Raw genomic sequence first — 22,869 nt, 5'->3', positions numbered from 1 at the left:
TGCATGCAGGCAAAGACCACATTGGAGGGCCTTCTCTCCACAACCCGGTGCTAATGCTAGTCAGGTTTGGGGGTGCCGAGGACCCCTAATGTGCATTCCTGGACCCTAGATGGGTCTTGCTTCATCAGCACGATTTCCCCTCTCCTAACAGCTCTCTGGTTGCTAAGAGATTGTTTTCAGATCTAAGGGCTCACTCTTTGTCCTATTCCAGACCACAGCAGGGTTTACTTTCCCTCTTATGAGTTTGCCAGGAGCAAAAAGTAACATCCCAACCTCCTGTCAACTCAACAAGAGATTTATTGCAATTAACTAAAAGGACACTTGTTACTACAGGAATACCATATGCTTCAGCAAAGATAGGATCCCAGCTTGCGGCTGGCCTCTGCAAACAGTCAGGGGCCTGCCAACACAGCCTTTTTTGGTTGTACAGTCATTAACAGTGCAGCCTCCAGACCCAGGAATGTTTCCAAGGTGCAGCTGGCACTCAGATAGTGAGGTCATCTCCAGAGCAGTTGTTCCCAACTGGCTGCTGCAACCACAACAGGCTTTTTGTTTAAACTGCTGGACCCCCTACTCAGTGATCACCCTCCTTTTCTTTCTTACCAACAGAATCTGAGGTATATTAGGGGCAGCGTTGTTCTCAGCTAAAAATACTACATTTCCCAGCCTGCCTTGCATGGTCAAGATTGGTGGCTTGCAAGGTGAAGTCCCCCAGAGATTTACGGGAAAGTTTTGCTTTCCTGGTATACATGCTGCCCTTCACCCTCTCTGCCTACCTCTCTTTAGTGTTTGGATTTTGTGAAGGCTAATTTGGCTGATCCTAGGTTTCCTTTCAATTCCTTTCCAGGTTGTAATTATTCGAATGTTTTGAATTGTTCAAACATTTTGAGACTGCTGGAAGTCTGATTTCCAGGCAATAAGGGAATTCTTGTGTATGCGTTGATTACTTTAAAAAATTGATTCATATCGTTTTATCTGAATATTCTAAGTGAAAATGATTAAACATCTGCCCTTTTTCAAAGTTACTGATTCATACACAAGGAAACATAGAACTAAGAAATTAATTACATAAAGATAAAAAAGTTTGAGAAATGAGCAATTTATTTCAATAAAGAGAAAGCATTAATTTTGCTACAGTGGGAAAAAAATGAACTCAAGAGTTGCTACGTTTAACTGTATCCCCATTTATCTCTGCACAATGTCTTTATCTCAGTGTCTCAATTCACATGAAAATATTGAATGAGAAATATACCATGTTGGCTGATTGCTTGACATATCTGATTTAGGGAGACTTCTACAGCCACTCCTCTCCTTTTTCTCCCAGTAAATACTTTTGACTTTGACACTTACCATATTGGAAATGACAGGTGCCGGAGGGCAAGTGCATCAAAGCAGTTAGGATCCGAATGTTTGCTAAGGATTTCTTTTTTAATGGAGCAGTTTTATTGAATCCTTAAAACGCAGAACCCAATGAATCTCCTTTATTGTGAAACAAAACAATTCAAATGATTGCAAACCCAGGAACCTAACAGAGAAGCACTTAAACATTTAGAACAAACATACTTATTTTTCAAACTTTGACATTTTTGTGAAGTACACTTCACATCTAAATATCCCTCTCCCTTCTTCTCTTTACAACATACGATTTCAACCTGTTTGTTTATAGAATGAAGGCCTTGAGGAAAAGCCTTATTCACATTCCCGTAAAAGAAATAAATACATATTTGTTTCTAGAATCAATCTAACTGAACTTGACTAAATCTTGATAGAGGCTCCAATCTTACTCACACATAAGGGGATGGATGATCTTTTGTTATCAACAAATTCTCATTAACATAGCTAAACAGTTAATTAAATTATTCAAATGCATTTCTTGAGTTCCTACTATGTGCAAAGCATTGTTCCAAAATAGACACTCTTCCTTAGAAATAAAGTGGGTCACTGAAATCATAACTTCAAAAGTATAGAACTTTTGATACACCCACAATATTCTAATGACAGGAAAGTTTGCTGCTGCTGTTAGGGCTTCTGCTTCCAGAATTGCCCAGTTTATTTCTAGGGAATAGCTCAGGCATTGGAAGAATATAACTTAAACTTAAGCATTAATAAAACATGGAGTTAGGGAATGGTTGTACCTTTATGCCATAACACAACTAACAATGTGAAGTACATTCCGGTGATCTAAAATGCTAGCATCTGGCCAGGCGAGGTGGCTCATGCCTGTAATCCCAGCACTTTGGAAGGCCAACGTGGGTGGATCACATAAGGCCAGGAGTTCAAGACCAGCCTGGCCAACATAGCGAAACTGTGTCTCTACTAAAAATACAAAAAATTAGCCGCATGTGCCGCTGCACGTCTGTAATCCCAGCTACTCAGGAGGCTGAGGCAGGAGAATCGCTGGAACCCAGGAGTCGGAGGTTGTGGTGAGCCGAGATCAAACCACTATACTCCAGCCTAGGTGACAGAGTGTCTCAAAAAAAAAAAAAAAAAAAAAAAAAAAGCTAGTATCTGGGTGAAGCAGTCTAGGAGATGACACCAGCTTGAAAATAAACCAAGATAAATTTCAAAATAAACCAGACCAATACAGACCAATTGCGATTTATAGGAAAAATAAAAATACAGAAGCATCACCTCCTCTCCGCAACCCTGGCACTGAAATTCTACTTCCTCAGACATGCTGCCATCATTGGGAAGGGTGGGGGCAGATTGGGTACATTTACAGAATTTTAAATAATTAAATAACAGAGGCACAGTTTTTGCATGTATGGTCCCAAAGACTTTTCAACTTATTTTTCAACATTACAGTTGTTAAGAATGGAAACTGAAGGAATTGTATACATTTTCGCTGACGGTTTCTTACAGACCCCGAAGTGAAAATGCAACACATCACCACCATAAGACGGGTTATTTTGTCTGTCACCCATAAGACGTAACTTGATAGGACATCAGGCTTGCAAGGTCTAAGTGCTTCCTTCACATACCTCTAAAGTTTTTATCTTTCCTGAACTAAATAGGTTCCTTTTCCAGGTCAAGTGTTATCTTCTGGTAAAATACTTTCAGGATAAATATGCTTCCTCAGTTATAAATCCCACAATGCAAGCCTCCATTACAAGCTTAAACTCAGCTCCTGGTCTTGCTCTTTAAGACTCTCCGCACTTACTTAAAAGGATCACTTAAAACACTAGAGAATAAAAGTCTCCCTGAAGGAGAGAGACATTCAAGGAAAGCAATGCTATTTCCAGCCCATGCCCTGCCTTAGAAACTCAAACTTAATCTCATCTCTTGCAAAGAGCCTCAGCAGTCTCCCATTTAGAAACTTGCTCTTATTATTTTCTAAACGTGGTGGTTAAATAAAATTAAATGCAAACAATAAACAATAATTAAATTACAAACTTAAAATAAATAAAAAATACATGGACTGGCGCTTTTCAGAGAAGGTAATAATAGAGAAAGGTCAGTTTCGGGAACTTCACGTTCCTTTCTGTACCAGTTTCTACAATAGATGGGAAACACTGCCCTCTAATGGACTGACAGTGTTACATCCCTTAGTTCATACGGTGAGACACTGCCTCAGGATGCACGTACGGGTGCTCGCGCGCTCTCTCTCTCTCATTTTGGCTTCTGGGACACAGTCTGTCCTTGGTCATCTGTGAACGACTCAGAAGACCGTGGAGTCCCTAGAGAAGCTGCGAAACTTCGTGAAAGCTCATCAAGGGGATTAGAAGTTAGCATTTGTTGCAGTGGTTTTCAAACCTTAGTGTGCCGCAGAACCACGGAGAGAATTTGTTTAAACTCAGGTTGCTGGGCTCCACATCCAGAGTTTCTGATTCCATTAAGTCAGGGGGGTTGTGTCCAAGAATTTGCCTTTCTAACAAGTTCCCGGGTGGTGTTAATCTGCCATTCCAGGGACCACACTATATGAGCCAGCACTATGCTAGGCACTTTGGCTCATTTAATATCTCACAACCGGATGAGGTTTTATCATCTTTGTTTTACACAAAGACAGATTAGGTGGCTACACTCACACAGTAGTGACAAAGCCTGTCTCAAGCCCAGGATTGTCTAACTCAACCCATCACTCTCTTCTGAACACAATGATGTCGGGAAATGAAGTTGGCAGTCGCTCCATCTATCGGGCCCTCAGCTTCTTCATGTGAGGGAGCAGGACTTAGATGATGGTTTAACCGGCTTCCCCTCTGAGTACTTGGAGGACTGGATTGGGAGCCACTCAGGAAAGGCCTACTGCATACTCAGGCTGCATCTGGGAGTGGGTAAGCTGAAGGGAAAGGGAAGAGGAGGACATGTCAACACCAGGGCCCTCTCTGAGTTCTGAACCGTCCTACAACGTTTAGAGAAGGGCTGATTTGCTCTGAATTCTGCAGTTCTTTGTATAAGACATTCTGGAAGAGAGGCAAATGCCTTCTCTCATGGGCATTTTGAGGACTTCAAAGACTAGTAGGACTTGGAGAGGACCCAGAGGGCGGCACTCTCTCCAGTCTCAGGTCAGGCCACCAGGGCAGGGTCAGGGACCCCGAAGTAACTTTCAAACAGTAGTGCCTGCCCAGCTGTGTTTAGACAGAAAGGTTTTGATAAAGGAAAAAGAGTTTTGGGGTCACATTCTTCCACTAGGATCACACAACTGAAAAGTCCGTAGCACTCAAGCCCAGGCAGATGTCACAGTGATGGGAAAAGAAGGGCTCTGGGGACCCACCCACTTCAAAACCAGTTTTTCTCATCCTTTGCCTTCGGCTCCTAACCCAGCGTGGTGTTTTCCTAAGGGAGCTACAAAATCTGGAGCATCCCATGGGGATGATTTGCTGGCCTCGGTCATTAGGGGGAAAGGATGTTCTCAGAAAAACAGCCCTGCACGCTGGTCAGCAGAGATCTTGAGGTCGTGGCCACGGCTGTACTTGGTGCAGAGCTGGACCCGAGACTCCAGCTGTTCGCTGAGTTCGTCCAGAGCCCCCGTGCAGGACTCCAGGCTCTCGGCCAGTTTCTGAACTTTGGCCTTCAGCACGGCCTGGCTAACCTTGGTGTCCCCCTCCGCCCGCCTGGGGATGAGGAAGCCACGTGAGCCGAAGAAGACGATGAAGTAGACAGAATTGTACAGGGCGATGGAGGCGTTCCTGCCGCACTGCAGCAGCTGGCGGTCCCCGCAGCCCTGCCAGCGGCAGAAGAACTCCAGGCAGCTCAGGATCTCCCGCATCTGGTCCTGGCAGGTGGCCGCGATCTCCTGCACCCTCCGCAGCTCCCGGGAGTTGCAGAAGATCAGCGAGAGGTCGGACGTGATGGTGACAGCCCCTCCGGCTGTGGCCACCCCCAGCCCCACGGCCGACGCCAGCAGCGAGGCCCCCAGGGTGACCGGGCTGAGCGAGAGCCCCACGATGGCTGCGAGGGCGCCTGTTGCGCTCAGCGAGCTGCCAGCCACGTTGGCCACCAGGGAGCGCCTGCGCAGGCGCTCCAGGCGCCGGGCCACCTCGCGCAGGCGCAGCACCTGGCCGTGCAGCCGGCCTCGGCGGTCCAGCAGCAGCCCCTGGAAGCGCCTCAGTGCGTCCGGCCCATGCGGCTCCCGGGCTGCCGGCCTCTCCATTCCCTGCGGGGACACAGACACGCGGTCAGCCTGGAGTCTCCGTGCCAGCCGCCGCTCCCTCCCTGCTGCCTGGACGCCAGCGGGAAGTTGGCACCAGTTCAGCGGAGCAGCCACTGCCCCGCTAGGGGAACGGGTCTATTTCCAGTGGATCATGAATCAAGTTCTCTTGAGGGGAGCCACACAAGTTCTCAGGACCTTATCTCTGCATATGGAAATAGGAATAATGCTATCTTCTGCTTCTCTCCCAGGGAACGCTAAGGATGGGTTTCATCAGCTATGTGTTAAATAAGATTTAAACTGGGAGGGGCGTGGTATTAGAAGACTTCTCCAATACTGAGGCCTTTGCTCTATTTAAGATAACACCTTGTAAGTGGTGGGTTGTACAGTTTACAAAGCCCTTTCATCTTATGAAAATTGGATCCTAGGAGTTTTGCAACACACTTTTCTCTCTCTCTAATGTATGAAAAAGACGTCCACAAAATCTCAAAAATCATATTTTCTACCAAGCAGAAGAAACTAATCTAAGTTAGATGCTTGCCTGAAGCAACTCTTCTGCTTGTGATTCTTCCAGGCTCTTTTCTTAGAATCAAACCTAAAGTGAGGTTTGCGTTGTTTATTCTAACTAGGGCTCCTTAGATCTTCAGAAACATCAATCTTTGCTGGGTGCTTAATTTAAACTCAGTCACATTAAATTAATACCATTATGTCTCTTTGTTATGAACGTTTTCTTTTAAAATTGAGTAATGGTTGAATAAAATAAAGCGGCCAAAATTTCTCTTCAACAACTTGTACCACGTTGAAGCCAACTGAAGATGACTGACAAAGATACTAACAAGTTGTACATCTTGGGGGAAAAGTACATTCATCCTCGTTGCCAAGATTCCCACCTTCATGTCCACTGTAGTCGTCATTATTAGGAACTTCTTAGAAGTGGCAAATGAGCCATAGAAATAGAGCATTTCAAAACTGAGCTATCAGGGCAGAAATCATTCTCGTCTGGAAGAACTGCCTGCATCAGACATCAGATTCTAGAAGCAGCTGATTCTTCACAGTGCCCAGTCTAGAATCCTGATCTCCTTACTCATAGGACTTAATTTTACTTCCATACTTCCATAATCCAACCCACCAGGGGTAATTTTCCAGGTAAAAAGAGAAAATGAGAAAAAGTCATCCCGAATATATGCCTCGGGGTTCCCCACTTACCATTCACTTCTGTCTGCCTCCAGGAAAGTAAAATCTCAGGCTGTTTCTGGATGAGTGTGCTTTATAGTCCCAGAGAACCAATGGCTGCCCTGGGAAAGCCTTGTCTCATTCTGAGAATTTGCCATTTCCTGTCCTGACCCCTGCTGCCTTCATCCAGAAGGACGTGACATGGTGGAAAATGACCTGCCAGCACAGCACATCCCGTATTTAGGAAACGAACATTGTGTGTTCGCTTTCCCCTGAACGCAGGAAGAGAACCACAGGCTCTTCCCTAACTTGAAACAAGTGTGTTGTCATTCTCCCAGGGGGATACCCTGCCTTTCCTGAGAATAGCTAATGACGCGATAGGGAAGGCCTTCAAACGCACCCCAGGCTGACCAATTATAGTGTTTCTTGAGGCCACCATTACAAAATCATATTTTAAAAGAAAAGGGAGGGGGTGGAAAACCCTCATATCTGATATAGCCACTCATACTCCACTGCTGTATTTTTAAAAGCATTGTGAATCTGTGAGTGGCTGGAGCCTGTGATCCATTTTGCATGCGGCGGGTACCCTGCAGCCCTAAGAATGCAAGGCCCCACCCGCAGGAAGTGCTGCATGCAGTTTTGGGCACCCCCAGCTGTGGAGAAGACATTGGAGGTCTCAGAAAGGGCACACTCTAGGCCACATGCATCAGAAAAATCAGTGGGGTCAGGTTGCACGAGGAGCTAATTATACACTTTCAACCGCAGCAGGGAACTGGCTTCCCAGGTTTTCATTTGAAGTAGCAATTGTAGCCCATGTGACAGGGAAATGAGTGGATTCTGTCTACAGGGTAGCGAGGCATGGGCTGAAGGGCAATTATTTTGACAATTCAGCAGGAAAAAGTGAGTGTAGCTTCTGTGGACTTGCTGCAGACCAGATCAGATGGAACACAGATATCTCTGGGGCATTCGGAGGTCGTTGGAGCTCAGCCTAGGAATTCAGTCCTACTATATGGCCCCAAATCCATCCATCATCCTTCCAACCCTCTCCTCCAGATAAGGAGGGCCAAATTCGTTTCTCACTTGAATAAGGATTATCTCAACTGTCTGGCTGACCTGGAAAGCCTTAACAGCCATATCATTCTGGATCATGATTCAATCCCCCACCTTTATGACTATACTTTGTATTTATCAACACAGTATAGCAACAGTAGCAGCAGTAGCAACAGTACTATTTGCTACTACTCACAACCATAGTCCTTTCACACTTGATTATTCTAGATTTGATCTACTTCCAAATATTCTTCTTACAGCTCCTCAAAGGATAACTGTAACCTCAATCTAGGTGCCTCCAGTGTGTCCTTTTGAGGTTAGAAGTGGAAGAACATCCTCCTTTGTCTCCATAGACATGGTCACTCCAAACCGGATGTGGGCCAGGGTGAACTGGGGAGGTAGACAGGAGGGAACATACCCCTAATTCTTCAGCTGACTTATGTTCCTCTAACTTCCCTGGACATCATCTTGTGTGTTTTGGGTTTAGAGGAACACAATTAAATATTTTATAGATGAGGAATATTGCTGGGATACAGGGTCTTCTTCAGAGCATCAATATCATAGTACAGAGGTAGGATGAAGAACCAGAAGGTAGAGGAGAATAGACAGCATGTATACTGACCCCGGCCCATCTCTTGGAATTTGTTTTTCTCTGTGTTGAAACCCCATTTTCTTCATATTTGCCTCTTTATGGAGGCAAAAAAAATTGAGTTCATTGACAGTTTGGGCTAAAGTTTTACTGCCCATAAAAACCTGGTACTTTGGCCACTATAGTAGCCCATGCCTATAATCCCAGCACTTTGGGAGGCAGAGGAGGGAGGGTCACTTGAAGTCAGGAGTTCAAGACCAGCCTGGCCGACATAATGAGACCCCATCTTTACAAGAAATTTAAAAATTGGCTGGGCATAGTGATTCACACCTGTAGTCCTAGCTATTCAGGAGGCTGAGGCAGGAGGATCACTTGCACCCCGGAGGTCAAGGCTGCAGTGAGCTATAATGGTACCACTGCAATGCAGCCTGGATGATAGAGTGAAACCTTGTCTCAAACAAAACAAAACAAAACAAAAACAAAAAACAACTGGGGCCGAGTGTGGTGGCTCACCACTGTAATCCCAGCACTTTGGGAGGCTGAGGCTGGTGGATCACCTGAAGTCAGGAGTTCGAGACCAGCCTGACCAACATGGTGAAACCCCATCCCTACTAAAAATGCAAAAAAATTAGCTGTGTGTGGTGGCACGCACCTGTAGTATCAGCTACTCAGGAGGCTGAGGCAGGAAGATCACTTCAACCTGGGAGGCAGAGGTTGTAGTGAGCCAAGATCACACCACTGCACTCCAGCCTGGGTAACAGAGTAAGACTCTGTCTCAAAAAAAAAACAAAAAAAACAAACAAACAAAAAAAAAACCAACTGGTACTTCACCTTGTTTGTAAGAACTAACACTTGAACTTAACAATTTCAATTCAGCATTTGTTTACATTTATTTATTTATTTATTTATTTATTTATTTTTGAGACAGAGTCTCAGTCTGTCACCCAGGCTAGAGTGCAGTGGCATGATCTCAGCTCACTGCAATCTCCGCCTCACGGGTTCAAGCGATCCTGCTGCCTCAGCCTCCCAAGAAACTGGGACTACAGGTGCGCACCACTACATCTGCTTAATTTTTGTATTTTTAGTAGAGACAGGGTTTCTCCATGTTGGACAGGCTGGTCTCGAACTCCTGACCTCAGGTGATCTGCCTGCCTCGCCCTCCTAACTGCTGGTATTACAGGCATGAGCCACCATGCCCAGCCAGCATTAATTTCATATAGTAAAGACACAATAAGAAATTTTAGGAACAAATGAAGGCATTTTGATCAAAAGTTCTGTGTGGTCAGTTTCCCCAAAAAAGTATGTGGACCACATCCTCAAACTTCTTTTTAAAATTGTTTTCTGGGCACTTCCAACACATCACCCTAGAGAGACTACATTGAAAATGGTGGTTGGCCCTCAAAGTAGCCTTCAGATCTCTTCTTTTTTTTTTTTTTTTTTTTTTGAGTCAGTGTCTCGCTCTGTCACTCAGGCGTAATGGCACCATCACGCCTCACTACAGCCTCGACCTCCTGAGCTCAAGCAATCCTCCCGCCTCATTTTTTGACTTTTTGTAGAGACAGGTTCTCACTGTGTTGAACTCTTGAAGCAGCTGAACTGTGGCATTAGCTATACTAGCTTGAATTCTGAGTCCTCGAACCATAAGGAAATTCAGTGTAGGAAGGAAGAGAGATAGAGAGCTTTTTAAGCATAGGAATCTTCAGGCCCCAGCCCTAGACAGTCTAATTCAAGTGGTCTGAAGTGGGATCTGGGAAAATACAGGTAATTCCTACCTGCAGCCGGGTTTGTGAACCACTGCTCTAGGAACTGGTAGTTTTGTTTCATTTTGTTTTGTTTTGTTGAGACAGAGTCTCGCTCTGTTGCCCAGGCTGGAGTGCAGTGGTGCGATCTCAGCTCACTGCAATCTCTGCCTCCCAGATTCAAACAATTCTCCTGCCTCAGCCTCCCAAGTAGCTGGGATTACAGGCACTCACCATCATGCCCAGCTAATTTTTGTATCTTTAGTATAGATGGGGTTTCACATTGTTGGCCAAGCAGGTCTCAAACTCCTGACCTCAGGTGATCTGCCCGCGTCGGCCTCCCAAAGTGCTAGGATTACAGGCATGAGCCACCACGCCCAGTCAGAACTGGTAGTTTTCTGACCACCTGTTACATGGCAGCAGAAATAGTAAGTCTAGGCCGGGTGCCGTGGCTCAAGCCTGTAATCCCAGCACTTTGGGAGGCCGAGACGGGCGGATCACGAGGTCAGGAGATCGAGACCATCTTGGCTAACCCGGTGAAACCCCGTCTCTACTAAAAAATACAAAAAACTAGCCGGGCGAGGTGGCGGGCGCCTGTAGTCCCAGCTACTCAGGAGGCTGAGGCCGGAGAATGGCGTAAACCCGGGAGGCGGAGCTTGCAGTGAGCTGAGATCCGGCCACTGCACTCCAGCCTGGGCGACAGAGTGAGACTCCGTCTCAAAAAAAAAAAAAGAAAAGAAATAGTAAGTCTAGTGGAAAGGAGTGTGTTAGCTAGGCGTTTTTATAGTTATCAACAACCCATTTGCTTTAGGCCCCTACTTAAAACTATCACATTTTAAAGATTAAGTGGGCCGGGCGCCGTGGCTCACGCCTGTAATCCCAGCACTTTGGGAGGCTGAGGCGGGTGGATCACAAGGTCAGGAGTTCAAGACCAGCCTGGCCAAGATGGTGAAACCCTGTCTCTACTAAAAATACCAAAAAAATTAGCTGGGCGAGGTGGCGGGCGCCTGTAATCCCAGCTACTCGGGAGACTGAGGCAGAGAATCGCTTGAACCCGGGAGGTGGAGGTTGCAGTGAGCTGAGATCATGCCACTGCACTCCAGCCTGGGTGACAGAGTGAGACTCCATCTCAAAAAAAAAAAACAAAGAAAAGAAAAAAGATAAAGTGATAATTATGCTCAAGGCCTTTCAAAGGCCTGGGCCACTTCCATTTTTTGAGGCTCTCAGTTATTTTATTTTTTATTTTTTTGAGACGGAGTTTTGCTCTTGTTGCCCAGGCAATGGCGCAATTTTGGCTCACTGCAACCTCCGCCTCCCGGGTTCAAACAATTCTCCTGCCTCAGCCACCCAAGTAGCTGGGATTACAAGTGCCTGCCACCACACCTGGCTAATCTTTTGTATTTTTAGTAGAGATGGGGTTTCATCATGTTGGCCAGGCTGGTCTCGAACTCCTTACCTAAGGTGATCCACCCGCCTCGGCCTCCCAAAGTGCCAGGATTATAGGCGTGAGCCACAACACCTTGCCTCTCAGTTGATTTTTTAAAATGAAGAAATTCTATAATGGAATATAAAAAATTGTGGCTTATTTCTTTTAATTGCAATGTAATATATCTTATAATGTCAATATTTTGCTATTCACAACATAGTCACAGGATTTATAAAATACTAATTCATTTTATTAATATTGTGGAAAAGTGGCACAAGATTAAAGTTACATGATGATGGCTTTTTCCTTTTAATCCTTAACAGTATATCTCAGTGACTAAATATAGGACCTCTTTTGGAGACATCAAAAATATAAAATTGAGGCTGGGCATGGTGGCTCACCCTGCGATTCCAGCACTTTGGGAGGCTGAGGTGGAAGACTCACTTGAGTCCAGGAGTACGATACCAGCCTGGGCAACATGGCAAAACCCCATCTCTACAAAAAATACAAAATTAGCTGGGCATGGTGGCCTGCGTCTGCAGTCCCAGCTACTGGGAAGGCTGAGGTGGGAGGATGGCTTGAGCCCCGGAGACAGAGGTTGCAGTGAGCCAAGATTGCTCCACTGCACTCCAGCCTGGGTGGCAGAGCCAGACTCTGTCTCAAAATAAATAAATAAATAAAATTAAAATAAAAAATAAAATTGAGACAACTTGTGAATGTGAGATTTTGTCCAAAGGTCTTGCAGACTTTCCTTTGTCATCTGTTCCAATATGTACATTCACCAAAATAAAAATAAATTCGGACAGGTGCAGTGGCTCATGTCTGTAATCCCAACACTTTGGGAGGCTGAGGCAGGCGCCTCAGTGGTGTGTGCCTGTAGTCCCAGCTACTTGGGAGGCTAAGGTGGGAGGATGGTTTTGAGCCTGGGAGGTGAGGCTGCAGTGAGCCGAGATCACACCACTGCACTCCAGCCTGGGCAATAGAGCCAGACCTTGTCTCAAAAAAAAAAAAAAGGAAATTAAAATAATAACACATATTCACCTGAGGATTTTTGCCCATGATTTTGTGAATTTCCCCAGAATGTAAGTGCTCTAGAACATAGTCAAGCTCTCATAGTTGCTTGTTGAATTTAACTAAAGAAAAATGCAGGCCGGGCGCGGTGGCTCAAGCCTGTAATCCTAGCAACTTTGGGAGGTCGAGATGGGCGGATCACGAGGTCAGGAGATCAAGACCATCCTGGCTAACCCGGTGAAATCCCGTCTCTACTAAAAAATACAAAAAACTAGCCGGGCGTGGTGGCGGGCACCTGTAGTCCCAGCTACTCGGGAGGCTGAGGCAGGAGAATGGCGTGAACCCGGGAGGCGGAGCTTGCAGTGAGCTGAGATCCGGTCACTGCCCTCCAGCCTGGGCGACAGAGCGAGACTTTGTTCACTTAAAGAAATATCATTATTTTATAACAATTTTATGAGAATTTAACATAAAATTTTGTCTTGGACTATACAGCTTGGTATAACTTAGAATACTTATTCTGCAGAAGACTTCTAGGATATCTATATTGCATGGAATCTCAAGTATTATTGTCAAAAATTCGTGGAACTGCACAACAAGTACTGTAGTCCGGCCATTTTCATTTCTCCAAATCGGCCTCCAATCTTTGTTAATGTACACACACATCCTTAATCACTAGTGTTTAAACACTAGCCTGTGTTCTGTTTTCTACTTGACGTTCCTGCAGATAGATACACACTTGTCTATGTTGACATAGTCCTCACCTCTGTCATTTTTTAATAGCTATGTAATAATCCTATTGTTTGCTTAGTCGTTTCCCTGTTAGACACTTGGATTGCTTCCAGGTTTTTCACTGTTATAACTAGAGTTGCCAGGACATCTGTGTACATTTTTTTTCCTTTGGATTATTTCTTTGAGGAGTATTCACACACGGGAAAATACCAACTCAAGGAGAATGATCATCTTCATCGTTTTTGTTATATATCGCTATATTGCTTTCCAGAAGAACCCATTTATAATGCCACCAGCTTTTGTAAGAATAGAGGCAGAAGGCTTTCAGAATTTTCTTTCTTTCTTTTTTTTTTTTTTTTTTTGAGACAGAGTATCGCTCTGTCGCCCAGGCTGGAGTGCAGTGGCGCCATCTCGGCTCACTGCAAGCTCCGCCTCCGGGGTTCACGCCATTCTCCTGCCTCAGCCTCCTGAGTAGTTGGGACTACAGGCGCCCGCCACCTCGCGCGGCTAATTTTTTGTATTTTTAGTAGAGACGGGGTTTCACCGTTGTCTCGATCTCCTGACCTTGTGATCCACCCGCCTCGGCCTCCCAAAGTGCTGGGATTACAGGCATGAGCCACTGCGCCCGGCCAGAATTTTCTTATATTAATGTTTAATTTGTTTGATTTCAGCTCCACTAATGTGTATTGAACACCTATTATGTGCTAGAGATCATGCTAGAGTCTGGGGACCAAAAGCTGAATAAGATATAGTCCCTGCCCTCCAGAAGATGGCAAATCTATTAGAAGAGAAAAAGACAGAATATATCATTTAAATTTAATGTGGGGAAGTGCCAGGGGTGTGTGCTGGTACCAAGAAACCACAGGGCAAGTGCATGCCCAGGAAGTACTCGGGAAGACTTTCTGGAAGCCCTGACATTGAGCTGAATCTGAGAGTTAAACAGAAGTTATTTGGACAAAAATTAGGAGAGAGAGGAGGGCAGGCTGGTCAAAGGAACAGAACGACAAAGGAATGGAGGAGTGTCCAGGGTGTTTAGTGTTGCTCAACGTAAAGTGGGAAGCAGGGAAGGTCAAAGGATGAGGCTTAAGGGGTAGGTAGAAGTCAAGTTAACGCTTTCCTGTGCCATATGGGAAAGAGGGAGCCATTGAAGGCTTTCATCTGTGGCCTTACAGGGTTAATTTGACATTGTTGTGTGACAGTTGTGTGAAAGATGGTTCTCAGAGGTACACAGCTAAAGCCAGGAGACAGTTAGAAGGTTATTGAAGTAGTTGACAGAAATTATCTCAGATTTGGCTAGTGTTGGTAGGATGGAATGGAGTAGATAAAGTACAGAATATGTTTTGGAAGCAAAATTGGCTAATCATCCCTAAGGCTGCTCAGACAGGGTAACCATGACATCCATTCACATTCTACCAGCCAATCAAGTTGTGGCCAACCCAACATTAAAGGGTAGTAGCTAGGCACCATGGCTGGCTCCTGTAATCCCAGCACTATGGGGGCCCGAGGCAGGAGGATTGCTTGAGCCCAGGAGTTTGAGACCAGCCTAGGCAATACAGTGAGAACTCATCTCTACAAAAAAAATTAAAAATTAAAAATTAGCCACACAAGGAGGTGTGCACCTGTAGTTTCAGCTACTTGGAAGGCTGAGGTGGGAGGACTGCTTGAGCCTGGGAGGGCGAGGCTGCAGTGAGCCATGGGCTATTGCTCTATTGCTCCAGCCTGGGCATTAGAGCAAGACCCTGTCTCAAAAATGTAAAATAAAATAAACAAAGGGATAGAGAGGTATACGCCTCCCACGGGGAGAAGCAAGCAGAAGAAATATAAACCATCAGATCATTGTCAGGATGCTTTCCTGGCCAAGCACAGTGGCTCACACCTGTAATCCCAGCACTTTGGGAGGCCAAGGCTGGCGGATGCTTGAGCTCAGGAGTTTAAGACCAGCCTGGGGAACATGGCAAAATCTTGTCTCCATACACACACAAAAAAAAGCCAGGTGTGGTGGAGCACCCCTGTGGTCCCAGCTATTTGGGAGGCTGAGGTGGGAGGATCGCTTGAGCCCAGGAGGCAGAGGTTGTATTGAGCCGAGACTGCACCACTGCATTCCAGCCTGGGTGATAGAGTGAGACCCTGTCTCAAACAAACAAACAAACAAAGAAAAACAAAAAACACCTTTCCTTGTAGAGAAGATATTTCCAGGTGAACTGTGACACCATCATCCACCTCCTATACCCTCTTCCTCTTCAGCTTGTTCTTTGGAATTGCAGTCTCCATCTGGATATACAGGTTGAGAGGTTGAGTTTCCCAGTCCAAAAATCTGAAATCCGAAATGCTGCAGTGGGCATTTCCTTTGGGCATCACACTGGGGCTCAGTAAGTTTCAGGTTTTAGAGTGATGCTCAAAGGAAATGCTCACTGGAGAATTACAGATTTCAGATTTTTTAATTAAGCATGCTCAATTGGTAAGCATATAATGCAAATATTCTAAAATCCCACCAAAATTGAAATCCAAATCACTTCTAGTCCCAAACCTTTTGGATAAGGAATACTCAACTTGTAGTAAAAATCTCGCTCTGGCTAATATAAGCGAATTATTGCTATGAGACTGAGGGAACATACTTGAGCATGGGAAAGGACCATGGAGCTCTAAAGAACCAAGAAACTGAAAGGACATCGGAAACTGAAAGGACATCGGTCGTTTTGTAATTGGAACAGCCTGTGTGATGAAACTGACAAACCACTGTTTCCTTTTGTCCTTGTATCAGTTTAAGAATCAAAGTTCCAGGAGTGATCACTGGGTTGGCTGAGCTTAGGTCAAGTGCCCATCTACCATCTGCACTGGGCAGGGAGAAAAGGGGTGAATTGCCTTCAGCTTTCAAGTGGGAGATGGTAAAAGAACTTAACCTTCCCACCAACATTACATATATACTCAGGGAGAAGACGTTTCACACTAGAAAATTACAGTGGAATTGCTATGTCAGGGAAAGGGAAACTGATGGTTAGGTAAAAAGAAAATATCCACAATAAACATTTTAGCCTAATTTGACCCACCTGGAATTTATTATATCTAGTGCATAGCAGGTGCTAATTCTTCTTCAGATGAATTTAATTTTGATCATTTTATATAAAAAAACATGCTTTTCTATAGATGTGTTATTGCTGGTTAGTCTTATACTGATTTGTTACCATTGTTAACATCTACTTCTAGGAAATCTAGTCCACTGAACAGTTTACCTGTTGTTAATTCAATATAATATGATTTTGAATGTTACTGCTTCATAATCCAATTTTTATTTTTTTTTTATTTTTATTTTTTTTATTTTTTTTTTTTTGAGACGGAGTCTCGCTGTGTCTCCCAGGCTGGAGTGCAGTGGCGTGATCTCGGCTCACTGCAAGCTCCGCCTCCCGGGTTCACGCCATTCTCCCGCCTCAGCCTCTCGAGTAGCTGGGACTACAGGCGCCCGCCACCACGCCCGGCTAGTTTTTTGTATTTTTAGTAGAGACGGGGTTTCACCGTGTTAGCCAGGATAGTCTCCATCTCCTGACCTCGTGATCCACCCGCCTCGGCCTCCCAAAGTGCTGGGATTACAGGCTTGAGCCACCGCGCCCGGCCTCCAATTTTTATTTTTAAAGGGAGACTCTACTTTCATCGCTTTTTGCTGAGGGAAAAAACATGTATCTTTGCTAATCTTACTTGCTTTTTCTTTTGGACATAGCTGATGCTGGGAACTCTTTAATTGTCCCAGGCTTCTTATGTGTTCCACAGAAGGCAGTTTAAAGTTTGCTCTGCTTCCTCCTCCACAGGTGTGCACACCTGCACAGAACACCTGGGATCCTGTGGGTGAAGCCTACACTCTATCATTAATATAGAATCGTTTGCCCCATGGGCCCTATTACAGAATATCTAGTTTACCACATGCCTTTTCCTCTGGTGCCAGAAAGACTGCAGCTGAGTCCACATCCCTCCAGTAGCCATAAAGATTCTCTTATCTTCCAGGATACTGGGAAACAATTACCTTTGTCTGGCCCTTTCTCAGGTTTAGTCATTATCTTCCGAGTTCTCAGACATCTACAACAGTATTGCAGCCTGGATTATAACACCTGCTTGTTTTGTAGCTACAGAGGCGTCATAAATCTTAAGCTTTCCCTTAGCTTTGAGACTATTTGAATGGTTTAATTTGTAATATGCCTCTTATAGGAGAGAGAATGTTGGATATTGGTTTTCTTTTCTAACTTTGTTTAAAGTCTGTTTTTAGTAGAATTCAGTCAGTTCACATTAAGCAATATGATGAAGCAAGGGGTGCATCTTCTAACACCCTGAAAGTTGGTCATTATTATTCTAGTTATTTGCTTTTATTAGTTTTTTTTGTTTGCTTGTTTTTGTGTGTGTGTGTATTTCTTTCTTTCTTTCTTTCTTTCTTTTTTTTTTTTTGGAGACTGGGTCTCACCCTGTCACCCCAGCTGGAGTGCAGGGGCATGATCATAGCTCACTGTAACTTTGAATTCCTGGGCTCAAGCAATCTTCTCACGTCAGCCTCCTGGGTAGCTGGAACTGCAGGTGCACACCACCACACCCAGCTAATTAAAGAAAAAAAAATCATGTAGTAATGAAGTCTCACTATGTTGCTGGTCATGAACTCCTGGCCTCAAGCAATCCTCTCACCTTGGCCTCCAAAAGTGCTGGGATTACAGGAATAAGCCATTGTACCCAACCGGTTTTTAAAAAATATAGTTTCTATGCTGAGCTTTCAACTCTATTTGCTTTCGAATTAGGTGAGAAAATGATTTGATGTAATCTATTTTCCTCTCCAATCTTGCTTTGTTAGACTATCTTTAGAGCAGTTTTAGATTTGCAGCAAAATTGAGTGGAACATACAGAGACACCCCACGCTCCCCGCCCTCACACATGCATAACCTCACCCATTATTACCAACGCCCGCAGAGCAGTACCTACGTTACAATCCATGAACCTACATTGGCCCAAAGTCTGCAGTTTACGCTAGGGTTCCTATTTGGTGTTGTACATTCTGTGGGTTTGAAAAATGTTTAATGACATGTATCCACCATTATCGTCTCATACAGAGTGGTTTACCTGCCCTGGAAATCCTCTGCACTTCACCTGTTCATCCCTCCCTCCCTCCTAACTCCTGGTAACCACTGATCTTTGATCACTGTCTTCATAGTTTTACCTTTTCCAGAATGTCGTGTAGTTGGAATCACAGTACGTAGCCTTTTCAGATTGGCTTCTTTCACTTACAGATATGCACTTAAATTTCTTCCACGTCTTTTCGTGGCTTGAGAGCTCATCTCTCTTTAGCGCTGAATAATGTCCCATTTTCTGGATGTGCCACCATTTATTCACTCAGCTACTGAAGAACATCTTGGTTGCTTCTGATTTTTGACAATCACAAATAAAGCTGTGGTAAGCATCTGTGTGCAGGTTTTTGTGTGGACATAAGTTTTCAGTTCCTTTGGGTAAATATCAAGGAGCATGACTGCCGAATCTTATGACAAGAGTATGTTTAGTTTTGTAAGAAACTGCCAAACTGTCTTCCAAACTCATTGTACCATTCTGAATTCCCACCAGAAATTGAAGGAGAGTTCCTGCTGCTCCACATCCTCCTCAGGGAATTCATTGTTGTCAGTTCTAGATTTTGGCCATTCTAATCAATATGTAATGGTACTTCATTGCTGTTGTGATTTGCATTCCCTGATATGATATTCCCTGATATTCCCTGACATATGATGTGGGATATCTTTTCATATACTTATTTACCACGAATATCTTCTTTGGTGAGGTGCCTGTTAAGGTCATTGGCCCATTTTTTGGTCAGGTTCTTTGTTATCTTTTCTTTTTTCTTTTCTTTCTTTCTTTCTTTTTTTTTTTGGGCGGGGGGCGGGGGAGGAGACAGAGTCTCACTCTGTCATCCAGGCCAGAGTGCAGTGGTATAATGTTAGCTCACTGCAACCTCTGCCTCCTGGGTTCAAGCCATTCTCTCCTGCCTCAGCCTGCTGAGTAGCTGGGATTACAAGCACACACCACCATACTCGGCTAATTTTTGTAGTTTTTGGTAGAGACGAGGTTTCATCATGTGGGCCAGGCTGGTCTCAAACTCCTGACCCAAAGTGATTTGCCTGCCTCGAACTCCCAAAGTGCTAGGATTACAGGTGTGAGCTACCACACCTGGCCAGGTTCTTTTTCTTCTTATTGTTGAGTTTTAAGAGCTCTTTGTATGTTTTGGATAACAGTCCTTTATCAAATATGTCTTTTGCAAATATTTTCTTCCAGTCTGTGGCTTGCCTTTTCATTCAATTCACAGGGTCTTTTGCAGAGTAACCTTTTTTAATTTTAATAAAGTCCAGTTTACCAATTCTTTCTTTCATGGATTGTGCCTTTGATGTTGTATCTGAAAAGTAATAACCAAGTCCAAGGTCATCTAGATATTTTCCTGTTATCTTGTAGGAGTTACTATAGTTTTATGTTTTACTCTTAGGTCTGTGACCCATTTTAGGTTAATTTTTGTGAAGAGTATAAGATCTGTGTCTAGATTCATTTTTTTCTGCATGTGGATGTCAGGTTTCTAGCACCAGTTATTGAAGGACTGTCTTTGTACCATTGTCCTGCTTTTGCTCCTTTGTCAACGGTCAATTGACTATATTTATGTGGGTTCACTTTGGGCTCTCTATTCTATTCTATTGGTCTGTTTTTCTAGTCTTTCACCAATACCATACTGTCTTGATAATTGTAGCTTTATAGGAAGTATTAAGTCGGGAAGAAGTTCATTGATTTTATTAATCTTTTCAAAGAACCAGATTTTGATTTCCTATTTTTAATTTCATTGATTTCACCTCTAATTTTTATAATCTTTTCTTCTACTTTTCATTTATTTACTTAATAGACAGGGTCTGTCACCTAGGCTGGAGTACAGTGATGCAATCATAGCTCACTGTAACCTCAAACTCTTGGGTTCAAGTGATTCTCCCACTTCAGCCTCCTAGGTATCTGGACTACAGGCACACACCATCACGCCTGGCTAATTGTTTTAATTTATTTGTAGAGAGTAAGTCTCACTATGTTGCCCACCCTGATCTTGAACTCCTGGCCTCAAGCAATCCTCCCAAAGTGCTGGGATTACAGGTGTGAGACACTATGACTGGCTACTTCTACTTAGTTCAGACTTAATTTCTTCTTCTTTTTCTAGTTTCCTAAGGTGGAAGCTTAGAATATTGATTTTTAGATCTTTCTTCTTTTCAAATATATGCATTCAATGCTATAAAAATTTCCCTCTAAGCACTGCTTTTACTGCATCCCATAAATTTGGTAAGTTGTATTTTTCATATAATTTTTTTTCTTTTTTAGAGACAGGATATCACTCCGATGCCCAGGCTGGAGTGCAGTGGTGCGATCATAGCTTACTGTAACCTCAAACTCCTGGGCTCAAGTGATCCTCCCACCTCACCCTCTTGAGTAGCTAGGACGACAGGAGTGCACCACCATGCCTGGCTTTCATTTTCATTTAGTTTAAAATATTTTAATTTTCTCTTGAGAAAAATAAACATATAAAAGTGTATTGTTCAATCTCCAAGTATATTGGGATTTTCCAACTACCTTGCTGTTATTAATATCTAGTTTAATTTCATTGTGGTCTGAGAGCAGACACTACATTATTTTCATTTTTAAAAATTTTGTTAAGGTATATTTTATGGCCCAGAACGTGGTCTATCTGGGTAAATGTTTTACGTGACTTTGAGAAGAATATGTAACCTGCTACTGTTTAATAAAGTCATCTATAGATGTCAATTACATCCAGTTGATTGATGGTGGTATTGAGTTCAACTGTGCCCTACTGATTTTCTGCCTGCTGGATCTGTCCATTCCTGAGAGAGGCGTGTTGAAGTCTCCAGTTATAATAGTGGATTCATTTATTTATCCTTCCAGTTCTGTCAGTTTTTGCTTCACATATTTTGACACTCTGTGTTAGGTACATACATTGGGTAAAGGATTGTTATGTCTTCTTGGAGAATTGACCCCTTTATCATTATGTAATGTTCCTCTTTCTTCCCAATCAGTTTCCTTGCTCTGAAATCTGTTTTGTCTGACATAAGCATAGCTAATTCTGCTTTCTTTTGATTAGTGTTGTCAAGGTGTATCTTTATCCATTTATATGTGTCTTTATATTTAAAGTGGGTTTCTTGTATACAACATATAGTTGGGTCTTGTTTTTTGATCCACTCTGACAATCTCTTGCTTTTAACTGGTGAATTTAGACCATTGACATTCAAAGTGATTATTAATACAGTTTGATTAACATCTACTACATTTTTTACTGTTTTCTATTTGTTCTCCTTGTTCTTTGTTCTTATTTTTATCTTCCACCCTTTTTTTTCTTTTGCCTTTTGTCATTACAATTGAGCATTTCATATAAATTAATTTTTCTCATTTCTTAGCATATCAGTTATACTTCTTTTTTTCTAACCTTTTAAAATGATCACCCTAGAGTTTGCAATATACATTTACAACTAATCTGAGTCACTTTTGAATATGCCATACGACTTCACAGGTCGTGTGAGTACCTTATAATAACAAAATAATCCTAATTTCCCTCCCACATCTCTTGTATCATTGCTGTCATTTGTTTCACTTATACATAAACATACATAAATATAAATATATATATGCAATATGTAATCAAGAACATTATTGCTATTGTTATTTTGAACAAACTGTTATCTGTTAGGAAGTGCCCAACCCTTGGCTCTTTGAGGAGCCAGAGGAGAAAAGAGGCTTGGGTTTTAATGAACGCTGACAATAGCAAGCAGAAAATTACCAAAGAACAGGACACAGGCTTTGATGCCATTTCCTCCATCGTAAGTTGCCAAAAACAAATGGGGCAGGAAATTGGGAATGAATTGGATGGACAAAATGAGATAATTAACAGCTTTGCCAATTTGCTGGAGAACACAGATGAAAAACTTTGCTCTGAAACCAGGCATTTGAACATGGTGGATAGAAAGTCAACCTCTTGTCGGATAATAATGGTGATTTAGTTGCTGCTTATGGCTACTGTAGCCATTGCAGTCTGGCCAACCAACTGATGGCCATAAAGGGGCCACCAGGCATGACACCTGCCCAGCACCTTTTTCGTACACAAAATCTGCTCCAATAAATTCTCCCAAAGCTCTAAAAAAATGTTATCTGTTAGAGCAATTAAAAATAAGAAAAGCAAAGTTTTTAAATTTTACCTTCACTTACTCCGACGTTCTTTCCTTCTTAATGTATATCTGAGTTTCTGACCTATATGCTCTCTCTTTTTTCTAAGGAAATTCTTTTACTATTTCTTGCAAGGCAGGTCTACTGGCAACAAATTCCCCCAATTTTTGTTTGTCGGAGAAGACCTTTATTTCTCTTCCACTTTTGAAGGATGATTTAACAGTATACAGAATTCTAGGTTGGTGGGATTTTTTTTCTCTCAACACATTAAATATTTTACTCCACTCTCTTCTTGCTTGCATACTGTCTGAGGAGAAATTGGAAGTAATTATTTTCTTCTCTGTAAGATTTTTTTTTT

The 22,869-nt window shown here is 43.3% G+C and overlaps 1 protein-coding gene across 2 annotated transcripts in view; it reads right to left on the bottom strand.

Moving 5' to 3' along the window:
• Positions 1-1,083: 1,083 nt before the first annotated feature.
• The window catches only part of APOLD1 (apolipoprotein L domain containing 1), a 75,499-nt gene continuing 53,713 nt past the window's right edge, over positions 1,084-22,869 (bottom strand). The window contains exons 1-2 of one of the 2 annotated variants that reach the window (XM_005570185.5): positions 6,794-6,829; positions 1,084-5,593 (exon numbers count right to left, since the gene is read on the bottom strand). In XM_005570185.5, the coding sequence (XP_005570242.1) occupies positions 4,850-5,593; positions 6,794-6,796 (747 nt within the window). In that variant the 5' untranslated portion in view covers positions 6,797-6,829 and the 3' untranslated portion in view covers positions 1,084-4,849. Of the gene's footprint in view, positions 5,594-6,793; positions 6,830-22,869 lie in introns of those variants that run through there. The other variant, XM_065523771.1, reaches the window with a different exon arrangement.

Source organism: Macaca fascicularis, chromosome 11 (assembly GCF_037993035.2).
Source record: "Macaca fascicularis isolate 582-1 chromosome 11, T2T-MFA8v1.1".
Taxonomy (NCBI): domain Eukaryota; kingdom Metazoa; phylum Chordata; class Mammalia; order Primates; family Cercopithecidae; genus Macaca; species Macaca fascicularis.
This window is presented reverse-complemented; position numbering and strand designations above follow the sequence as displayed.